Source organism: Epargyreus clarus, unplaced genomic scaffold (genome assembly GCF_041222505.1).
Source record: "Epargyreus clarus isolate Ecla_fem2 unplaced genomic scaffold, WU_Ecla_fem_2.2 ptg000035l, whole genome shotgun sequence".
Classification (NCBI taxonomy): Eukaryota; Metazoa; Arthropoda; class Insecta; order Lepidoptera; family Hesperiidae; genus Epargyreus; species Epargyreus clarus.
Window position 1 is genome coordinate 2,716,575 of NW_027332240.1, and position 24,989 is coordinate 2,741,563.

The window sequence follows — 24,989 nt, forward strand, 5'->3', positions numbered from 1 at the left end:
TTACAATTCTAATATATAAAATACCTACACGCTCGGACTAATCACATTTATAAGCGTATTGAGTGTAAACATTTAAGGATGTAACGGAAATTGTGTGCGCACTATGTAACGGAAATCAGGGGTCCACATATTACACAAAAATAATACATTTAGCTACTTGCTGACCTATGTATAGCTTTAGCTAGATTTCAATTAATATGCATATTTAATATTCCATTATGGATTATTACCAGACTGCGGAGGGTAATGAATTGAATCTCACAGAAAAAAAAAAAATTGTCATTAAACAAACGTTATGTAAAAGAGCGTGCTATAGGTTGAGTGATTATTTGACCGATAAAACGGTGTGGTCTGACGCAGCCCCAGCGCTATGTACCACTCGGGTACTCTATGTACCACAGCCCACATGTACCACTAGGTTAAGAGCCATTGTATGAAACATTTAATTTTTAAAAAGATGAGTGTTATGGAGTTTCTTTCGCCGCTTCGTCTCCAAACCGCAACACCTTGTGAAGTGGTGGTAGTTGTATTGACTTTTAAAAAGTGCTCTGTAATGAATCTATTTTGAATTAAATAAAATAATTTGATTTGACTTGATTGTTTTTCGAGCGAGCCTAGTTAATGAATGAGAATGAGAATTCTCATTCTTTATTTAGGAAGCCCTATATTCCAAATGGCTTGAAGTATAACAACATATGTGGTGTGATAGTGGCTACGTTTCAGTTTACTATTACTGCGACGACGTACTTTTTATCAAAGTTTTAAAAATATGATTAAAACACGATTCGTAATGCTTAAATTCTAATTAAGTACACGCACCAAATCGTGACAATAAATATAATAAATAGTAAGAATTGTAAACTACCTGTAGTTTAGCCTCATGAAAGAATCTTTGATAAATTCCATTAATTTTCACTATCAATCAATCAACGAGTAACAAGATATCAGTGTAGTGTGATAAACAGTAGGATAAATAATGAAGCCCCACAGGATGTAATTGTCTACTTCGAGTTCAACCATGAAGCTATTGGTGGTCCTACTTGCTGCAGTATCTCGTGAGTATATAATATTTTCTTATGTACTCTTTGGGTAAAAAATATTCCCTAATGAAGATGGGACTTTAGAAGACAACAAATATTTTAAGTACCTACATTATGTTACAGTATGCGCTGGTGAGGATATTCCTCAGGTGCCAGGGGACAATAGTCACTATGTGGAGGGTGTGAGCCGGTACATCTGGATGCCTGATGGTGACGAGGTTCCTCATCTGGTTGATCTTCACGAACCAGTCGACGAAAGTGTTCTTAATGAGAGAAATGGAGCTAATAACGAATACTGGCTCTTCACCAGGTAAATGGGCGTATACGTATAAGGAAGGGAATAAACAATACATCTTGTCCTAGTAGAAGAAGATATATTCTAGATAAGTCAGTCAGTCAGACTTTATATAGAAATTGATGTAGAACAAGTTTTCTTTTTGGTGATTTACACATTGGTAGGAATTATTTATTCCATTGATAAACTATTAGGAACTATTCTGAATCTATACTGTAGCGTATTGTTCTCTTTTTAGACGAAACCCCAACTCCCGTCAAGTGATTCGCCGTAACGACGTCAACTCGATCAGGAACTCTAACTACAATGGCGGCCGACCTCTGATGGTCATCGTGCACGGGTGGAACGGCAATGGCAACTCAGGAATGAACGCTCTAATCCGTGATGCATATCTCGCAGTCGCTGACGCTAACGTCATTGTTGTCGACTGGCGTGGTCCAGCCAATGGCCTCTACAACGCTGCTGTTCGCGCCGTACCCAATGTTGGGCAGTTCCTGGGCGACTTCTTGGTGTGGCTCATCAACAACGGCGGCGGCAACTGGAACAACGTCCACTTGGTCGGCTTCAGTCTTGGTGCTCACGTTGTTGGCAACGCTGGTCGTAGAGCCGGCGGTCGCGCTAGTCGTATCACTGGTAATTTCTGATAAATATTACTCATTTTGATATGGTAAAAATTGTTTATTTCAAGCCAAAGCAATGAGCATAATTATAAGTTTCATACTTTCAGTATTAGCATTTTTACCTACTCTTGCTACTGACGCTAATTTTAGAGTTTTCTTATTATTAATATTGCCTTTCTTCGGTCTTCTCTTTTTAAGGTTTGGACCCAGCTGGTCCTCAATGGGGCGGCAACGGTAACGCTCTGAGAGCCGCCGACGGACAATACGTGGAAGCGATTCACACTGATGGTGGATTCCTGGGTATTATGGATCCGATCGGCAGGGCTAACTTCTACCCGAACGGAGGCCGCAACCGTCAGCCTGGGTGTAGTAATAGCAACTGTTCCCACGGCAGGGCGCCGTACCTCTTCGCCTCCAGCGTCAGGACCAATCACTTCAATGGCAGACTGTGCAACAACCTCAACCAGGCGCAGAATAATCAATGCACTGGAGCCAACCTCCGCATGGGCAACAGTATCTTGAACAAACGCGGGTAATTATCACAAATTATTCCCAGTATTTCCATGTACGTTACCTATATCTTTATTAGTAACACTACCGGTTGCTTGTCGGGATAAGACAGTCACAGTAGTTTTACTGTCCTCAAACGGACTATAAAATCAATTCTTACTCAGAATTAAAACTTAAAAACTATATACCCTAGCAATGTTGCCTGAGATACTCTTTTATGCAAAGTTTTGCGTTATTGTGCAACCTTCTACAATACTATAGGTATGGCCCGCTGAACATTAAACGTGATACGGCTACAATTTTCACATTATTTTTAAATCTCCCTTTTTTGTCTATCTACCTGTATAATAAGAAAGAGAAATAATTAATTTTGTAGATAAGTGATACCAACTGACACTGACATTGAAATGTGAACTCGTCCTAGAATATTATTAATAGAAACAAAAAACAGATTGCTTAAAAATATAGCCTATGCCACCATTTAAACGAATCCCGGACACCTCATACGTTATAATTTATGAAACCGTTTGGGTTGCAGAGCTTGTAAGAGAATGATACATAGGGACATACATACGCTGGAGAAACATTACCCTCCCCACTCGGATAAAATAATACTTTAAGGTGTTACAGTAATTAATAATAATTATTTTTTACAGGAGCGGTCTTTACGGATTGACTACAGGCGCGAGCTGGCCTTTTTAAGAAAATGAATTATTTACGTAATACTTAATACTTACTTACGTTAAATATATGGTCATGGGAATATTATGAATAGTTTTATTTTAATACTCTACCCGTCTGAAATACCAAATTTTGCTTTTTTTTTTGAAAATTTAAATACTAGTTAATTATCAGTAACATAGTAAATAGATCTGGCTGTTGTGGACAAAACAATAAATTTGTATTAAAAAACGGTTGTAAAATAAGCTTTAGAGAGCTTTAGAGTTATGAAACGCTATTCCGATGTATATAATTACTTCTTACAAATAATACTACATCAGGTAACGTTGCAGTCAAACGTAAGCCTATTGTAAGATAAAAAAAGAATAAGTCGGAATTAGGTAATATGGGCACATTAATCCGCGGCATAACCGCATAATACTATACGGGGTGTTTAAAGTTTTCATCGGTTTTTAAGAACAATTGTATTGTTTGTATCAGTAATTCGCTTAATCCTAATTAATGAAGAATTAACATTGTTATACGATTTTAATACATATTTATAAGAACTAAAACATTATACGACGTTTTAATTTGATCAAATTACTCAAAACAAAATGATTCTATTATTATTATATCTGGTGTACGATAATAAACCCTAGTATAAAGTACACGAAGAAGAATATCCAAAATTGTATTGCAGATACACGAATTGACTGCAGTCTAAAAAAAAATACATGATCATAATCATAATCATAATCATGATCTTTATTGCATCATGCAGTTATCACATACATATAGAAGTGTTACAAATTTTGATACAGTGGCATGAAACCCTGTAAGGGTATAGCAATTTAAATGAATTATAATTAAACATACTAAGCTAATGTAACAATAAATTAAAATTTTCAATTAGGATCAGTTAATTTTACATTTTCGTATGGTGATACCTAGCTCTATAGTTACAATTTTAAATGCATTAAAATGATAGGGAATACAATGTCAAAAGCAATATACATACATATACATTACATACATACATTAGTAACATTAACCAGTCAAGAAACTGTACTGTAAAAAAGTTTTATTTCGGCAGCTTCCCTTTATACAACACGTAGCAGTCGTTCTATCTCTTTCACTCCCTTATTTTGTACACTCGGAATTAGGAACCAAAGGGTTTTCTGACACATTTAAATCAATATTTAATCGTAAAATGTCGAGTCTATTTCAAGAGTACAGATAATAAATCTTCTGATAAAACTATGTTATTCCTTATTAAGTAGTAAATGCTTAATATCTGACGTTCTTTCTAGTTTTGGTAAAAATACCGCGGAAATAGGTGACTTTACCTTATCTGGGGTTGATTACAGATGTCCATGGGCGGCAGTAGCCACTTTCCAATCAGGTGGACTGCATGCTCGTCTGCTACTGCTATATTATAAAAAAAATAGTATTTGGCTTAATGGATAGGAACAAGGATACACCTATTTATCCCCATCCGAAAAATCAACCCCGTAGAGGGTAAAATAGGGGTTGAAAGTTCATTGGAACAACCCTCAGATTTAAAGCAAACCCTATGAAATTCTCTATCTGGCATGGTGGAAAAAGATACCTCCTCTACCTAAAACTAAAGCGGTAAAATAAAGGCTGGAACTTTGAATTAATGCATTTATATATTTTATAGAGCGTACCTAAATGGTGCATATTTTCGCGAAATAGTAACACGAACGAATAAATATTATCGAACGCCAAAAAGTGTATAATAATGACAATAACATTGTGAAAGATGTGTGATAAATCAGTGGAAAACATAAAATTAGTGAAGAACATAACCTAAAAAATTGCAAATACGCCAAATCATCAACCGGTTACAAATGTAATATATTTTTTCTGGATACAGTGACATCTGTTACAAGTCGGAAGAACTGCTTAATGTTCATTGATACCAAACATCGATCTACAATAACTAGTACGATAATATTCCGCTAGAGGGCAATAAAACTAATAATGGAAGAAATCACAGAAATGATAAAAGCGTTACAAACAAAGTTCGATGAACAATCAAGAGAGCTTAAAGAAATGAAGGAAAGTATTCCAAATTGTGTAAATAAGAATACAAATGAAAAATTTAAGATACTTGAAACTAGACAACAACAGTTAGAAAAAATCACACAAGAACAAGCACAAAAAATTCAGAAATTTGAAAAAATAGTAAGAAAGAAGAACCTAATTTTTTTCGGGGTAGAAGAAACGGAGAATAATTACTTCACATTACAAAATAAAATTTTAGATATAATAAATAATATTATGAAAGTATACTGCCAAAAAGGAGATATTGAGTGTGTGTCACGCATGGGGAAAAAAAACTGAAAAAGTAAGACCCATAATTGTTACTTTCACTACAATGGGCAAAAAAATTGAATTACTCAAGAACAAGAAAATGCTTCAAAACAGTAGTTTTTATATTAAAGAAGACTTTCCCCCGGAAGTTCTCGAAGAGAGAAAGAAGTTAAGTACCCAACTACAACAAGAAAGAGCGCAAGGAAAAAGAGCATATTTAAAATACAACAAACTAGTAATTCTACCAGAAAAAATAAACACTCAACACGAACGTCAAAAAAGAAATTTATCTCAGTCTCCAGATGCAATGACAGCCCCCGAGAGGGTACAGGAAAATACTTCAAAAAATCCAACTAAGAAAAATAGAATGGATCTATATATAGTAAAAAATAAAGCACTAAATACAGAAATGAAGTCTCCTTCGTATCAGCTATTACCTAAGAAATGACATAATGAAGCGACCTCTCTATGTCCCCCACCACGGCCGGTCACCGCGGGGGTCACAGATCAAAACCCTCCACTCCACCCTATTTACATATGTACTTACAATGCTCGGTCATTACTATCGGACGAAAGGCTACTAGAGTTCAAGCAATCAATATAAACTATTAAATATGACATATTTGGCCTATCAGAAATCAGACGTACTGGTTATATTATAGAACAAAGTGAAGACCATATATTCTGCTACTATGGCGAGACTAAAGGCCAATACGGAGTAGGATTTCTCGTAAAAAAGTACCTAAAAAATTGCATACACAGCTTTACTAGAATTAGTGAAAGAATTTGCACAATACAAGTGAATTTTGAGAATATCAATCTATCCATAGTCCAGGTTTATGCGCCGACCCACGATGCCACCGAATCGGAAATAAAAAAATTCTATGAACAATTACAAAAATGTCTTAATAATTGCAGTAAAAACCTTATAGTCATGGGCGACTTCAATGCCCGAGTTGGTCAAAAAATAAAGGGCGAAGGTAGAATACTGGGAAACTCATGCTTTGGAAAAAGAGATAAGAGAGGAGAAATCTTACTTCAGTTCTGCTGGCAAAATGATTTTTTCATTATCAACAGCCTGTTCAAAAAGAAAAAGTAAGAACATTTGGACGTGGCTGTCCCCAAACAAAAATAAAAGTCAGATAGATTATATACTGTCAAGTATGAAAAATAAAATCACTAATATAGAAGTAATAAGCAATCTATCGTTCCCGAGCGATCACCTACTAGTGAGAAGTACTTTAATGTTAACCAAGACCAAAAAATCTAGAGCCACATATAAAGGTAATAAATCTTTACTAAAAACTACAGACGAGCTAGATAAATATATAGAAGCTTTAAAGTTGAACATAAAAAATACAATATTAGAAGAACATGATAGTGTAGAGACATATTACGAGAAAATTAAACACGCTATTGATAAAAGTTTAAATTCCATAAATACTAACAAACCATGTAGAAAACTAAAATACATTATCTCAGATAGAACAAAAAACCTTATAAAAAGAAGAAACGAATTAACAAATAAAAAACAACTGACATTAGAAGAAAAAGAAGAGAAATGCCATTTATATAAAAATATTTACAAAATTATCAGAAAAGAATATACGGACTACAGACTTACAACATTTAAAAAATATCTTAAGAAGTCAAGAAGTGTGAAAAAAGGTTCTAAAGAGCTAACTACAACTAAAAAGTGGATTCCATCTTTGAAAAAGAACTCTACCTGTAACAAAGAAACAGTCTCTAGATCAGGAATAATACAAAACGCCACCCAGTTTTATAAAGATCTCTACGCTTATGAGATACCATCAAGAATAGAGACTCTATCTCTACATGTAAATCACACTAAAATACAGAGGTTTTCTGCTCAAGACATCTCTACTAAGATGAAGTCCTTAAAGAAAGAATAAAGTTGCGGCCCAGACGGCATACCAAATGAAGCTATTCTGACGGGAAAAGCTCTTCTAGTACAACCTTTAACTACTCTGTTCAATAAAATACTAGACGATAGAGAAATTCCTACGGTATGGGCAAAATCGGATATCGTGTTGCTCTATAAAAAAGGAAATCCTACTGACATAAGTAACTATCGACCAATTAGCCTACAATCGAATCTCTATAAACTTTTTGCTTCTTGTCTCGAGAAACGCCTTGCAATATACACCGAAGAGCACCAACCAGTAGAGCAAGCGGGATTTAGAAGCTCGTATTCAACTATAGACCACATACATTCATTAGAGTTAATTATAGAAAAATACCAAGAAACGAAACGCCCGCTCTACCTAGCGTTCATTGACTATGCTAAGGCTTTTGACTCTATATCCCATATTAGCATGTGGAGAGCCTTACAGGAATGTGGTGTACCAATAGAAATAATTGAGCTCATACAAGACATATATAAGAAAAGTACAAGTAGAGTCAAATTAGACAAAACAGGCTCTGAAATTAATGTATGTAGAGGCGTCCGGCAAGGCGACCCCCTCTCTCCCAGAATTTTTATTACTGTACTTCAAAGCATTATGAAGATATTAAAGTGGAAAAATAAAGGTATAAACATCAATGGCCAATTTCTAAGTAATCTCAGATTCGCTGATGACATCATACTCTTCGCCGAAAATTCCTCGCAATTACAGTCAATGATAAACGAAATTAATTATGTCAGTAATGAAATTGGTCTAGAGCGCAACACAACAAAAACAAAAATCATGACAAACAGTATAGAATCACCCATATACATTAACAGAACATTACTAGAGTATGTCTCGGAGTACACATATCTCGGCAACAGGTATCATTTAAAAAATCTAGACACCAAGAAGAGTTAATGAGGCGCGTAAATATGGCATGGAATAAATTTTGGAGCTTCAAAGAAATTCTGAAGTCGAATATTTCAATGAAGTTAAAGAAAATTGTATGAGACTCTTGTATCTTACCTTCTCTGACCTATGCATCCCAAACATGGATTTTCAATAAACAAACCAAAAATAAAATATTAACAACTCAACGAGCTATGGAACGGAGCATACTGCATATAAAAAGGCGACAAAAGAAGAGAAACACAGACATAAGAAAAACAAAAAAGTTAATAGACGCGCTAGAATATTGCAAAACAATTAAATAGAAGTGGGCCGGCCCTATTGCACGTATGAGCGAGGACAGGTGGGCTAAAAAGATAACTCTATGGAAGGGACCTGTCGGAAAGAAAACCAGAGGAAGACCGGCGGAGAGATGGCTCGATGAAATTTTAAAAGCAGCGGGAAAAAATTGGATTAAAAAAGCGAGTGACAGAACTGAGTGGAGCAAAATGGAGGAGGCCTTTACTTTACAGAGAGGTCCTTAATAAATAAAGAAATAAATAAATAGGAAGAAATATAAACATTATTTAAAATATTATAAAGATAAACATATATTTTTAAATCAATCTTCTATTAATAATGTAGTCATTTTTTTTAAATTTAAATATGTACAATATTCTTTAAAAAAATTCTTTATTAATTTATTATATTAATTCATAAATTGCATGACATAATGTTATTAAGGAAATAAAAAGGCTTTATTATTATATTAGGTTCTATATAGCATAAATAAGCACTACGAGGATGATATAGGATCATCATCATCATCATCAACAACCCATTACTGTCCCACTACTGGGCACGTGTCTCCTCCCAGAAGGATTATGCCAAAGTCCACCGCGCTGCAAGTCCACCGCGCTCCAAGTGCGTATTGGTAGACTTCACATACCTTTGAGATTTTTTTTTATAAATCTCTCAGGTAGGCAGGTTTCCTCAAGATGTTTTTCTTCACCGTTTAAGCAAGTGATTATTAATTTCTAATACGCACATAATTTTTGAAAATCAGAGGTGCGTGCCTGGGATTTGAACCTCGGACCTCTCGATCGAGAGGCCGACTTTCTTAACCACTAGGCTATCACTGCTTCATGATATAGGATAATATTGTTTAAACATATTTTGATTTTGAAGCAGATACCTACTTTTAAACTTTGTAGGTATTTGGCTTTCTGGATAAAAATAATGAAATGCCTATTTCACCGTTTTAGGAAATTCTACTTCAGCCTTTTTAGTGTAGTCGTTTTTTTTAATTTTTTTATTAAATTCTTGTATTTATATGTGTCGTTAAGCGACGGTACTTGCGCAGTCTGTGTTATAGGGTGGGTTGCATCGAAAGCCCCTAAAGTTTGCGTTAAAGTAATATAATCATATAGATACGTAATATAGATAACAATAGCTTTGACAGTAGCGATGGAATGTAACCATTCTGTGTTGCACCAATTATTTGTCATTAATGTCATTTGTTTCGCCGTCAACTCAATTTTAGTAGTCGTAGACAGTTCCCCTATTATGAGTTTTTACGTTTTTACATGCATGACTGTTTTTGTATTAGTTTACGTATTTGCCCATATATTTCTAATTGCGCCCCTAGCAGATTGTATCAGAACTGATTGGAAATGTATGGGAAATACGTAAACAAAAACAATAACAGTATTTTTTGTAAAAACATTAAAACTCATACTAAGGGTACTGATACGGAACTTGACAAATACAATAACTTTAACGAATCGAAGTCGAGCGATTAATGTTAAGTGTGACGTATTTTTTTACCATGGATCTAAAAGTTAAAGTTACATGACCCAACACTGTATCGACGGGTCCTACGTAAACTGGTGCAAGTGCGTTTTCACAACTTTACAGTAGAGTGATTTGAATGTTCTGATGCGTGTGACTTTAATATTATTCAACGTACATAGCTAAAATTTTAAAATGGTATAATCCTTTTGAAACAAAACTGCATTTATAATTTTTAATTAATTCTGAAACTTTGGAAAATAGCTGTACTTGCATTTGTGTAGCTTGTTTTTCTTAAAGTGCCACAACGCGTATACTGGTATAAGTGGCACTTACACCAGTTTACACTGTTGCATGATTTATTTAAAATTATGACTTTAAAATAATAAATCATTACTTGAAATATTTTATGCTTCACCGTGTTAACGTGGTTATGGCCTAAAAATTAGAAACAAAAATATTATTAAATATAGTATTTCTTTGAAAATAGAATAAAAATAACGCAAAACTCTTTCCACTTACATCAGTGTGACGCGTGCGCGCCGGTAGCGTCGCAACACGCTTACTGGTGTAACGTTCACTTGCACTCGAGCGTCGCGCAGTCCGGGACCACGTAGACTAGTATAAGGGACGTACAACAGTTTTCACAGTCCTTTAGCGCAAAATAGTATTATTTGCACCAGTTTACACGTTTTTATCTCCGAAACTTACTTTTTTTTTATTTTTGGAAAATATTTTTTCAGGATATTAAAGAATAGGTTATTTAAGTACGGATGATGCAATAAAAACGTTTTTGACATTTTGCTACTTGCACCAGTATACGTAGAACCCGTCGGTATGAACCTTCAAGAGATAGAGACATGTGACGGATGGACAGGCAGTGCATACTTAGTAATAGGGTCAAAACCATTTCCCCAATTAATGCATAACTATAAAATAAAATCTATCTTTTGCACATAAATTACCTTCATCGTCTTATTACTTTCCCGCTGGGCACGATGTCTCTCTGATGCTTCACACAGACAAGAGGATGTACAAATAAGCCTGTCGCTTAACATATTAACGTAAATTGATAAATGAATGATAAAATATTTTAATATGACAAACCTAACACTGCTGATATGATCAGTAAGTTGCGTATCAATTGAGTGATGATACTTAATCATCATTAACTTTATAAATATACATATTCGTACATATCTATGCATATTTTAGACATGACTGTTTTTTTGTTGTCGTAATTATTCTTTGGGAAGGGGATCTTCCCTTTATTTATTGATATATTATTTATTGGGGGGATTTATTGAGCAAAGCTAAATGATCATCATGATTTTGGGGAGCGGCCGCGCTTCAATACTCAGTTCGAAGCTTGTACCTTCATATACGAGATGCTGAGAAAACTTTGATAGCGTGATTCAGAAAGACTCGTAGAGCCATCTCGTCCAGGGTTACAGAAAGTAGCTACAATTAGATCGTTAATTTGCAAATATATCTTATATATAAAATTCTCGTGTCACAATGTTAGTTACCGTACAACTCCGAAACGGCTTTACCGATTTGCACCAAATTTTATATGAATATTTAGTAGGTCTGAGAATCGGCTACTACCTATTTTTCACCCCTAAGTGATAAGAGATGTTCACCATTAACAGTTTATAAATATATGGCAACACAACGATTGCCGGGTCAGTTAGTTAGCGTAGCGAAAAAAAATCTAAGTCTATGGCTAGTATTAAGAAAAAATGTAGGTAAAATGCGTTTGTAAAAATAGGTAAGTCTTTGGTAAGGTTTAGTCAACTTAAATATCGGATTATGTTGTTCCAAGAAATGCTTGCTTTTATGCGTCAACAAGAGTGAGTCGATTTTTTAAACTTATTCTAGCTGATGTACTACAATTTTATATGCAGGCGACACCATACGAGAAAGCGTTATAATATTATCACTGATAAAGGTAATGATACTACAATGATAAATAGATCACAACCAAGTCCGTGACCACAAGTTTTCCAAAACAAAAGATAATTTCAGTGTTTTTTATAATTAATTATATGATTATGACGTTGGTGGCAGATTATACATGGTGTTTTCAATATAACCATAGAAATTGGAAACAGCGGATTCATATTATGAATCATTTATGAATAAATGAAATTATGTATTTTTGATATCCCACAAGAGTTCAAGAGGAAGAGTTGAAACTTTTATTTTTAAATTAGGTAATTTTGGTGCAAGCGATATAAAAATTGTTGGACTTTTTGATAAAAAATAATATAACCAGTATAGTATAAAATAGTATAAAAATAATATAACGCAGTAAATATAAAAAAAAAGTTGTATAAGTTGAATAAACATGCAGTAATGTTTAGTCTTTTTATTTAATTTGAATATTTATTACTTTCTGATGCGAAAATCTAAAGCATCTCTTTAAGGAGCATGACTTACTAGCCTCGTATATCTATAAGTTATTATATTACTAGCGAAATTATTTTAATAATACATCCTACCAAATATAAGCTACCTGTAGTTAAGCCTGCAGAAATGAGTTTTTGATCAATTTCATTGATTCTCACGATCAATCACTCAAAGAACACCAAGATATCAGCGTGGTCTGATAAACAGTAGGATAAATACTGATGTTCCAAAGAATGTAACTATCTATTCCGAGCTCCACCATGAAGCTACTGGTAGTGGTCCTAGCAGCAGTGTCTTGTGAGTAAATAATATTATTACATTACATAACATAGTATTATTCGTCTTTATTTCATTTGTCATGTCTGTTTTATTTGATGTTTTAATATTTTAATTGATTATAGATTTTTTTTTAAATTTGTTCTTACATTATAACCTGTACAAAATTTACTGGAATATTTTGTACGTGTTATAAATATAACCATATTTTTATACGTCAGATTCAGAGCCTCATAAAAATAACACACAAATCCTTGCTCTGTGCAACATTTTTACTTTTTAACCGACTTTAAAAAGGAGGTGGTTTTCAATTCGGCCGGTATCTTTTTTTTTTGTATGTACACGAATTACTCCGCCGTTAGTGAACCGATTTTAATAATTCTTTTTTTATTGTGTAGAGGCGAGCTGGAAATTGGTCCCATTTAAATATGGTTAGGATCCATCGATGGGTTCTGGAGAAAATAAGGGGAATTCCTCCACCCATGTAAATATAACAGCCATAACTTCGCCGTTTATGAACCTATTTTAATGCCTTTAATTTCGTGTGTGGACAATTGCTACAAGTTAGTCCCATTTAAATATGATGAGAATCAGAGTGGGTTCTGGAGACAAAATATGTAACTCCTCAACCGATGAGTATAATTAAGTTTTATTTGAAGATATTTGGTGTAGGTGCTTTTTTTTTTTTTTGTTTACGAGGGGGAACCTTCAAAAGGTACCCGGTGTCGTGGGAGCGACGTAGGGTTATGTGAGATTCTTACCGCACTAAAACCCCCCCGGTGGCCGTCCTCGGCGCTGCGTAGAGGGCTCCGGGATCTCCAAAGGAACGCAACCGGAGCCCTCTTAGCGCGTTGCCCCGTCGGGCTCCGCCCAGGTGAGCTTGGCGCTCGCCACACCGTCTGGTGCGTACGACGGTATGCAACCACACATACCGCCGTCCTTCCCGCAACCCCGGAAGCCCCCTTTTAGTCGCCTCTTACGACAGGCAGGAGATACCGTAGTCCTATTCTACTCCCGAAACCACACGGACGTTGGTGTAGGAGCTAATGAAATTACAAAGCCAGTTCATCATTGACTATTTAAGGGTCTGATAATGTGGCTCGGAGACAAAATATGTAACTCCTCAACCGATGGGAATAATTGAGTTGTGTTTGAAGATATTTGGTGTAGGTAGGTTAATATTCCATTATGGATTATTACCAGACTGCGGAGGGTAATGAATTGAATCTCACAGAAAAAAAAAATTGTCATTAAACAAACGTTATGTAAAAGATATATTATTTGATAATAATATATAAAACGGTGTGGTCTGACGCAGCCCCAGCGCTATGTACCACTCGGGTACTCTATGTACCACAGCCCACTAGGTTAAGAGCCATTGTATGAAATATTTAATTTTTAAAAAGATGTGTGTTATGGAGTTTCTTTCGCCGCTTCCATGACGTCTCCATGACGCAACACCTTGTGAAGTGGTGGTAGTTGTATTAACTTTTAAAAAGTGCTCTGTAAAGAATCTATTTTGAATTAAAAAAAATAATTTGATTTGATTTGATTGTTTTTCGAACGAGCCTAGTTAATGAATGAGAATGAGAATTCTCATACTTTATTTAGGAAGCCCTATATTCCAAATGGCTTGACGTATATCAACATATGTGGTGTGATAGTGGCTACATTACATACCGTTTCAGTTTACTATTACTGCGACGACGTACTTTTTATCAAAGTTTTAAAAATATGATTAAAACACGATTCGTAATGCTTAAAGTCTAATTAAGTACACGCACCAAATGGTGACAATAAATATAATAAATAGTTAGAATTGTAAACTACCTGTAGTTTAGCCTCATGAAAGAATCTTTGATAAATTCCATTAATTTTCACTATCAATCAATCAACGAATAACAAGATATCAATGTAGTGTGATAAACAGTAGGATAAATAATGAAGCCCCATAGGATTGAATTGTCTATTTCGAGTTCAACCATGAAGCTATTGGTGGTCCTACTTGCTGCAGTATCTCGTGAGTATATAATATTTTCTTATGTACTCTTTGGGTAAAGAATATTCCCTAATGAAGATGGGACTTTAGAAGACAACAAATATTTTAAGTACCTACATTATGTTACAGTATGCGCTGGTGAGGATATTCCTCAGGTGCCAGGGGACAATAGTCACTATGTGGAGGGTGTGAGCCGGTACATCTGGATGCCTGATGGTGACGAGGTTCCTCATCTGGTTGATCTTCACGAACCAGTCGACGAAAGTGTTCTTAATGAGAGAAATGGAGCTAATAACGAATACTGGCTCTTCACCAGGTAAATGGGCGTATACGTATAAGGAAGGGAATAAACAATACATCTTGTCCTAGTAGAAGAAGATATATTCTAGATAAGTCAGTCAGTCAGACTTTATATAGAAATTGATGTAGAACAAGTTTTCTTTTTGGTGATTTACACATTGGTAGGAATTATTTATTCCATTGATAAACTATTAGGAACTATTCTGAATCTATACTGTAGCGTATTGTTCTCTTTTTAGACGAAACCCCAACTCCCGTCAAGTGATTCGCCGTAACGACGTCAACTCGATCAGGAACTCTAACTACAATGGCGGCCGACCTCTGATGGTCATCGTGCACGGGTGGAACGGCAATGGCAACTCAGGAATGAACGGTCTAATCCGTGATGCATATCTCGCAGTCGCTGACGCTAACGTCATTGTTGTCGACTGGCGTGGTCCAGCCAATGGCCTCTACAACGCTGCTGTTCGCGCCGTACCCAATGTTGGGCAGTTCCTGGGCGACTTCTTGGTGTGGCTCATCAACAACGGCGGAGGCAACTGGAACAACGTCCACTTGGTTGGCTTCAGTCTTGGTGCTCACGTTGTTGGCAACGCTGGTCGTAGAGCCGGCGGTCGCGCTAGTCGTATCACTGGTAATTTCTGATAAATATTACTCATTTTGCTATGGTAAAATCTGTTTATTTCAAACCAAAGCAATGAGCATAATTATAAGTTTCATACTTTCAGTATTAGCATTTTTACCTACTCTTGCTACTGACGCTAATTTTAGAGTTTTCTTATTATTAATATTGACTTTCTTCGGTCTTCACTTTTTAAGGTTTGGACCCAGCTGGTCCTCAATGGGGCAACACCGGTAACGCTCTGAGAGCCGCTGACGGACAATACGTGGAAGCGATTCACACTGATGGTGGATTCCTGGGTATTATGGATCCGATCGGCAGGGCTAACTTCTACCCGAACGGAGGCCGCAACCGTCAGCCTGGGTGTAGTAATAGCAACTGTTCCCACGGCAGGGCGCCGTACCTCTTCGCCTCCAGCGTCAGGACCAATCACTTCAATGGCAGACTGTGCAACAACTTCAACCAGGCGCAGAATAATCAATGCACTGGAGCCAACTTTCGCATGGGCAACAGTATCTTGAACAAACGCGGGTAATTATCACAAATTATTCCCAGTATTTCCATGTACGTTACCTATATCTTTATTAGTAACACTACCGGTTGCTTGTCGGGATAAGACAGTCACAGTAGTTTTACTGTCCTCAAACGGACTATAAAATCAATTCTTACTCAGAATTAAAACTTAAAAACTATATACCCTAGCAATGTTGCCTGAGATACTCTTTTATGCAAAGTTTTGCGTTATTGTGCAACCTTCTACAATACTATAGGTATGGCCCGCTGAACATTAAACGTGATACGGCTACAATTTTCACATTATTTTTAAATCTCCCTTTTTTGTCTATCTACCTGTATAATAAGAAAGAGACATAATTAATTTTGTAGATAAGTGATACCAACTGACACTGACATTGAAATGTGAACTCGTCCTAGAATATTATTAATAGAAACAAAAAACTGATTGCTTAAAAATATAGCCTATGCCACCATTTAAACGAATCCCGGACACCTCATACGTTATAATTTATGAAACCGTTTGGGTTGCAGAGCTTGTAAGAGAATGATACATACATACATACGCTGGAGAAACATTACCCTCCCCACTCGGATAAAATAATACTTTAAGGTGTTACAGTAATTAATAATAATTATTTTTTACAGGAGCGGTCTTTACGGATTGACTACAGGCGCGAGCTGGCCTTTTTAAGAAAATGAATTATTTACGTAATACTTAATACTTACTTACGTTAAATATATGATCATGGGAATATTATGAATAGTTTTATTTTAATACTCTACCCGTCTGAAATACCAAATTTTGCTTTTTTTTTGAAAATTTAAATACTAGTTAATTATCAGTAACATAGTGAATAGATCTGGCTGTTGTGGACAAAACAATAAATTTGTATTAAAAACGGTTGTAAAATAAGCTTTAGAGAGCTTTAGAGTTATGAAACGCTATTCCGATGTATATAATTACTTCTTACAAATAATACTTCATCAGGTAACGTTGCAGTCAAACGTAAGCCTATTGTAGGATAAAAAAAAAATAAGTCGGAATTAGGTAATATGGGCACATTAATCCGCGGCATAACCGCAAAATACTATACGGGGTGTTTAAAGTTTTCATCGGTTTTTAAGAACAATTGTATTGTTTGTATCAGTAATTCGCTTAATCCTAATTAATGAAGAATTAACATTGTTATACGATTTTTATAAGAACTAAAACATTATACGACGTTTTCATTTGATCAAATTACTCAAAACAAAATAATTCTATTATTATTATATCTGGTGTACGATAATAAACCCTAGTATAAAGTACACGAAGAAGAATATCCAAAATTGTATTGCAGATACAGGAATTGACTGCATTCTAAAAAAAAATATATGATCATAATCATAATCATAATCTTTATTGCATCATGCAGTTATCACATACATATAAAAGTGTTACAAATTTTGATACAGTGGCATGAAACCCTGTAAGGGTATAGCAATTTAAATGAATTATAATTAAACATACTAAGCTAATGTAACGATAATTTAAAATTTTCAATTAGGATCAGTTAATTTTACATTTTCGTATGGTGATACCTAGCTCTATAGTTACAATTTTAAATGCATTAAAATGATAGGGAATACAGTGTCAAAAGCAATATACATACATATATATACATTAGTAACATTAACCAGTCAAGAAACTGTACTGTAAAAAAGTTTTATTTCGGCAGCTTCCCTTTATACAACACGTAGCAGTCGTTCTATCTCTTTCACTCCCTTATTTTGTATACTCGGAATTAGGAACCAAAGGGTTTTCTGACACATTTAAATCAATATTTAATCGTAAAATGTCGAGTCTATTTCAAGAGTACAGATAATAAATCTTCTGATAAAACTATGTAATTCCTTATTAAGTAGTAAATGCTTAATATCTGACGTTCTTTCTAGTTTTGGTAAAAATACCGCGGAAATAGGTGACTTTACCTTATCTGGGGTTGATTACAGATGTCCATGGGCGACAGTAGCCACTTACCATCAGATGGACTGCATGCTCGTCTGCTACTCCTATATTATATAAAAAATATTTAATCTATGAAGGTTGAAATTTTATACCCATGTTTGGTTCGGATGACAAGGCATAATTAGCTAGTGAGACTATTCTAAATCAAATATTATGATGGACTTCCCAAGATGGTGGATATGCAGACATGAATGAAAAATGAAAACACCTATACGAAGACATGAATGAAAAACAAAAATGAAAACACCCCTATGGTTAATGAAAGTTTTCTGAGAAAAAATACGGTAAACAAAATGACGTTACTTAAAGGCTTGTTTATTTTAATTTCATTTATTTAAAAATAACCTAATACTTATTTACAGCTTTATTATTACCCGACTGCTAAGGGAGAGTTATGTATTTCCCGCGTATCTTGTATGTTTGTCTTTCTTTATTTTATCGGATCTAATAAACGGCTGAATGAATTTCAACAATTATGTTGTCATTATATTTGTCACAATGACCCAAGTGCCCTTAGATAGGTGTTAGAGCAAAAAAATCAAAATGGCGGACTTTTGGCGCGAAATAGTAACACATTAAAAAAAAGTTAACCGAACCTATCGAGTAGGGTATCAAATGAAAGTAAATTAAACGGAGATTATAAAAACCTATTTGTATATCTATATATATAAAAGAAAGTCGTGTTAGTTACTCCACTTATAACTCAAGAACGGCTGAACCGATTTGGCTGAAAATTGGTGGAGAGGTAGCTTAGAACCAGGAGACGGACATAGGATACTTTTTATCCCGTTCGACCGCGTTTCCGTGAAGTCATTTTATAACTCAAGAACGGCTGAACCAATTTGGCTGAAAATTAATCGAGAGGTAGCTTAGAAGCAGGAAAAGGACATAGGATACTTTATATCCCGTTCGACCGCGTTTTCGTGAAGCATTTTAAAACTCAAGAACGGCTGAACCAATTTGACTGAAAAATGGTGGAGAGGTAGCTTAGAACCAGGAGACGGACATAGGATACTTTTTATCCTGTTCGACCGTTTCCGTGAATAAATAAGAGTTGAAAGTTTGTATTAAAGTCCCCCAGTTTTGATGCAAATCTATATGAAAATTGGTATTTGATAGGATTTCGATAGAAAGTAATTAAATATCTATTTTACGATATCTGCAAAATCAACCCTTAAGTTGGTTAAGTAGGGGTTGGAATTTTATATTAAAATCCGTTAATTTGGAAGCAAAAACTGTAAAAATTTGCATTTGGCTTTAGAAGACACTTCGTTTAGAAATCGGCAGATTTTGAAGCAAAGTCTATGAAAATTGGAATTTAGCTTTTTGATTCAAAATAATAGAACACATTTTTCACCGTTTTTGGAAAATCAACCTTTAGGGTCGTTTAATCGGGTATGGAACTTTAATTTAATATCCGTTAATTTGGAGCACTAAGAAAATTATCATAAGACATAATGAATCATCTGAGTCACTGTTTGTTTTTTTAGATCAACCCTTAAGACTGTTATAAATCGCCTATCTATTTACACACCTGTTTCAGCATTTTTAGCTATTCAACAACCCGATTAGAGTACTTTAAGTAAATAAACTTTCTTTAAAAAAAAACGGTATTGAAGTTATAGGTACTTCTTTTCGCGTGTTTGTAAAAAAAATAACAAAAAATACAACCGACTTCTATGTCACTACAAAGTAAAAAATAATTCGAACGAAATATATTGAGCGCCGACTTCAGAAATATGTACTAAACCAACATTTATTTGAATTATTTTTTACTATGTAGTGACATAGAAGTCGGTTGTATTTTTTGTTAAAATTTTTTTTACCCTTTTTAGTGATGACATAATAACATTTATATTAATACAATATAAAATTGTATAAACGTGATCATGAATTAAGGTACGGTCTGAATTTACATTGATTGGAACCGCCCGCTCGCAGGGCGCTACCGCGCCCTGCCCGCTTAGTTTTATATTGTCTTATGTGTTCCAACCTAACCTAACTAAATAGTCAATGATTTGCAATTTCATTAGAACCTCCTACACCAAATATCTTCAAACACGACTCAATTATTCCCATCGGTTGAGGAGTTACATATTTTGTCTCCGAGCCACATTATCAGACCCTTAAATAGTCAATGATGAACTGACTTTGCAATTTCGTTAGAACTTACACCAAATATCTTCAAATACAACTCAAATATCCCCATCGGTTGAGGAGTTACATATTTTGTCTCCGAGCCACATTATCAGACCCTTAAATAGTCAATGATGAACTGACTTTGTAATTTCATTAGAACCTACAATAAAAAATAACACAATAAAAAAATAATTATTAAAATCGGTTCACTAACGGCGGAGTAATTCGTGTACATACATAAAAAAAGATACCGGCCGAATTGATAACCACCTCCTTTTTGAAGTCGGTAAAAAAATAACAGAGTGCAGAGAGGTAGAGTGAATTTTATTTAATTGTATTTTTTATTTTCCTGTTCTCCTGTGGCCATTTCCTAATATTTACCAGTAGTTTATGGACATAATACATAAATTACACGAGTGAAACCACGAGGTACAGATAGTCACTCATAATTAGGTGGTACGAAGTTCACCGGGTCATCTAGTACATATATAAAATACCAAGATGACTGAATGACTGACTAACAAAATTACTAATTAATTTTTCAGAAATCAACGTACAGCCGAAACCTTAGAGTTCTGAAATTTTGCACATAGGTTTTCTATATAGCGTAAATAAGTACTAAGAAAGGCCTTTCGGAAATTCCTTTGTGGTTCGACTTCGGTGGCACCACCGCCACACCCATTTCTTCGTAATAACAGCAGTGTTAGGCGCTGCTGTGTTCCGTTTTGAAGGTTGTAGTAAGGGAGATATACTTTTCCGAGGTATTCCAGCTTAGTCCTCAGGGGTAGCAGCGCATCTGGCCGACCTCAGGTGGGGTTGATTACAGATGTCCATGGGCGACAGTAGCCACTTTCCAATCAGGTGGACTGCATGCTCGTCTGCTACTGCTATATTATAAAAAAATTAGTATTTGGCTTAATGAATAGGAACAAGGATACACCTATTTATCCCCATCCGAAAAATCAACCCCGTAGAGGGTAAAATAGGGGTTGAAAGTTCATTGGAACAACCCTCAGATTTAAAGCAAACCCTATGAAATTCTCTATCTGGCGTGCTGGAAAAAGATACCTCCTCTACCTAAAACTAAAGAGGTAAAATAAAGGCTGGAACTTTGAATTACTGCATTTATATATTTTATAGAGCGTACCTAAATGGTGGATTTTTTCGCGAAATAGTAACACGTTTTAAAAAAAGTTAACCAAACCTATCGAGTAGGGTATCAAAATAAAGGAAATTAAAAGGAGATTACTTATACATTATATATATACATATATATATATAATCGAGATGACTGTCTGACTAAATGAGTAGTTTTGCTGTGCCAGAGTTCAACGAGAAGGGAAACCGCTGAACTTTAGTGTGCTGGAATTTTACTCATAGGTTCTATATAGCATAAATAAGCACTACGAGGATGATATAGGATCATCATCATCATCATCAACAACCCATTACTGTCCCACTGTTGGGCACGTGTCTCCTCTCAGAATGAGAAGGATTAGGCCATAGTCCACCGCGCTGGCCAAGTGCGTATTGGTAGCCTTCACATACCTTTGAGATTTTTTTTTATAAATCTCTCAGGTAGGCCAGGTTTCCTCAAGATGTTTTCCTTCACCGTTTAAGCAAGTGATAATTAATTTCTAATACGCACATAATTTTTGAAAATCAGAGGTGCGTGCCTGGGATTTGAACCTCGGACCTCTCGATCGAGAGGCCGACTTTCTTAACCACTAGGCTATCACTGCTTCATGATATGGGATAATATTGTCTAAACATCTTTTGATTTTGAAGCAGATACCTACTTTTAAACTTTGGTATTTGGCTTTCTGGATAAAAATAATGAAACGCCTATTTCACCGTTTTAGGAAATTCTACTTCAGCCTTTTTAGTGCAGTCGGTTTTTTTTTATTTTTTTATTAAATGCTTGTATTTATATGTGTCGTTAAAGCTACGGTACTTGCGCAGTCTGTGTTATAGGGTGGGTTGCATCGAAAGCCCCTTTAAAGTTTGCGTTAAAGTTAAATATAGATAACAATAACTTTGACGGTAGCTATGGAATGTAACCATTCTGTGTTGCACCAATTATTTGTCATTAATGTCATTTGTTTCGCCGTCAACACAATTTTAGTAGTCGTAGACAGTTCCCCTATTATGAGTTTTTACGTTTTTACATACATGACTGTTTTTGTATTAGTTTACGTATTTGCCCATATATTTCTAATTGCGCCCCTAGCAGATTGTATCAGAACTGATTGGAAATGTATGGGAAATACGTAAACAAAAACAATAACAGTATTTTTTGTAAAAACATTAAAACTCATACTAAGGGTACTGATACGGAACTTGACAAATACAATAACTTTAACGAATCGAAGTCGAGCGATTAATGTTAAGTGTTATTTATGACGTATTTTTTTTACCATGGATCTAAAAGTTAAAGTTACATGACCCAACACTGTATCGACGGGTCCTACGTAAACTGGTGCAAGTGCGTTTTCACAACTTTACAGTAGAGTGATTTGAATGTTCTGATGCGTGTGACTTTAATATTATTCAACGTACATAGCTAAAATTTTAAAATGGTATAATCCTTTTGAAACAAAACTGCATTTATAATTATTAATTAATTCTGAAACTTTGGAAAATAGCTGTACTTGCATTTGTGTAGCTTGTTTTTCTTAAAGTGCCACAACGCGTATACTGGTATAAGTGGCACTTACACCAGTTTACACTGTTGCATGATTTATTTAAAATTATGACTTTAAAATAATAAATCATTACTTGAAATATTTTATGCTTCACCGTGTTAACGTGGTTATGGCCTAAAAATTAGAAACAAAAATATTATTAAATATAGTATTTCTTTGAAAATAGAATAAAAATAACGCAAAACTCTTTCCACTTACATCAGTGTGACGCGTGCGCGCCGGTAGCGTCGCAACACGCTTACTGGTGTAACGTTCACTTGCACTCGAGCGTCGCGCAGTCCGGGACCACGTAGACTAGTATAAGGGACGTACAACAGTTTTCACAGTCCTTTAGCGCAAAATAGTATTATTTGCACCAGTTTACACGTTTTTATCTCCGAAACTTACTTTTTTTTTATTTTTGGAAAATATTTTTTCAGGATATTAAAGAATAGGTTATTTAAGTACGGATGATGCAATAAAAACGTTTTTGACATTTTGCTACTTGCACCAGTATACGTAGAACCCGTCGGTATGAACCTTCAAGAGATAGAGACATGTGACGGATGGACAGGCAGTGCATACTTAGTAATAGGGTCAAAACCATTTCCCCAATTAATGCATAACTATAAAATGAAATCTATCTTTTGCACATAAATTACCTTCATCGTCTTATTACTTTCCCGCGGGGCACGATGTCTCTCTGATGCTTCACACAGACAAGAGGATGTACAAATAAGCCTGTCGCTTAACATATTAACGTAAATTGATAAATGAATGGTAAAATATTTTAATATGACAAACCTAACACTGCTGATATGATCAGTAAGTTGCGTATCAATTGAGTGATGATACCTAATCATCATTAATTTTATAAATATACATATTCGTACATATCTATGCATATTTTAGACATGACTGTTTTGTTGTTGTCGTAATTATTCTTTGGGAAGGGGATCTTCCCTTCCCGAATAATAATTGAGCCATTCGCTCAATTATTATTCGGGATTTATTGAGCAAAGCTAAATGATCATCATGATTTTGGGGAGCGGCCGCGCTTCAATACTCAGTTCGAAGCTTGTACCTTCATATACGAGATGCTGAGAAAACTTTGATAGCGTGATTCAGAAAGACTCGTAGAGCCATCTCGTCCAGGGTTACAGAAAGTAGCTACAATTAGATCGTTAATTTGCAAATATATCTTATATATAAAATTCTCGTGTCACAATGTTAGTTACCGTACTGCCCCGAAACGGCTTTACCGATTTGCACTAAATTTTATATGAATATTTAGTAGGTCTGAGAATCGGCTACTACCTATTTTTCACACCCCTAAGTGATAAGAGTTGTTCACCCTTAACATTTTTTAAATATATGACAACGATTGCCGGGTCAGTTAGTTAGCGTAGCGAAAAAAATTCTAAGTCTATGGCTAGTATTAAGAAAAAATGTAGGTAAAATGCGTTTGTAAAAATAGGTAATTCTTGGTAAGGTTTAGTCAACTTAAAAATCGGATTATGTTGTTCCAAGAAATGCCTGCTTTTATGCGTCAACAAGAATGAGTCGATTTTTTAAACTTATTCTAGCTGATGTACTACAATTTTATATGCAGGCGACACCAGACGAGAAAGCGTTATAATATTATCACTGATAAAGGTAATGATACTACAATGATAAATAGATCACAACCAAGTCCGTGACCGCAAGTTTTCCAAAACAAAAGATAATTTCAGTGTTTTTTATAATTAATTATGTGATTATGACGTTGGTGGCAGATTATACATGGTGTTTTCAATATAACCATAGAAATTGGAAACAGCGGATTCATATTATGAATCATTTTATGAATAAATGAAATTATGTATTTTTGATATCCCACAAGAGTTCAAGAGGAAGAGTTGAAACTTTTATTTTTAAATTAGGTAATTTTGGTGCAAGCGATATAAAAATTGTTGGACTTTTTGATAAAAAATAATATA

General features: G+C 35.0%; 3 protein-coding genes across 6 annotated transcripts in view; 2 read left to right on the forward strand and 1 right to left on the reverse strand.

Annotated features, from left to right (window-relative positions):
* LOC140756506 (sodium- and chloride-dependent transporter XTRP3) overlaps nt 1-24,989 on the reverse strand; it is a 147,499-nt gene that overhangs the window by 56,842 nt on the left and 65,668 nt on the right. The gene's annotated exons all lie outside the window — the stretch shown is intronic.
* On the forward strand, nt 893-3,167 carry LOC140756467 (pancreatic triacylglycerol lipase-like). Its single transcript, XM_073091982.1, has 5 exons — nt 893-1,055; nt 1,164-1,350; nt 1,574-1,968; nt 2,154-2,487; nt 3,122-3,167. The coding sequence occupies exons 1-5, from the start codon at nt 1,019-1,021 to the stop codon at nt 3,165-3,167; spliced, it is 999 nt and encodes a 332-aa protein (XP_072948083.1). The 5' UTR covers nt 893-1,018.
* On the forward strand, nt 12,727-16,930 carry LOC140756479 (pancreatic triacylglycerol lipase-like). The gene is made up of 5 exons (XM_073091992.1): nt 12,727-12,763; nt 14,871-15,057; nt 15,281-15,675; nt 15,861-16,194; nt 16,825-16,930. Exons 1-5 carry the CDS (start codon nt 12,727-12,729, stop codon nt 16,868-16,870), a joined length of 999 nt encoding a protein of 332 aa, XP_072948093.1. The 3' UTR covers nt 16,871-16,930.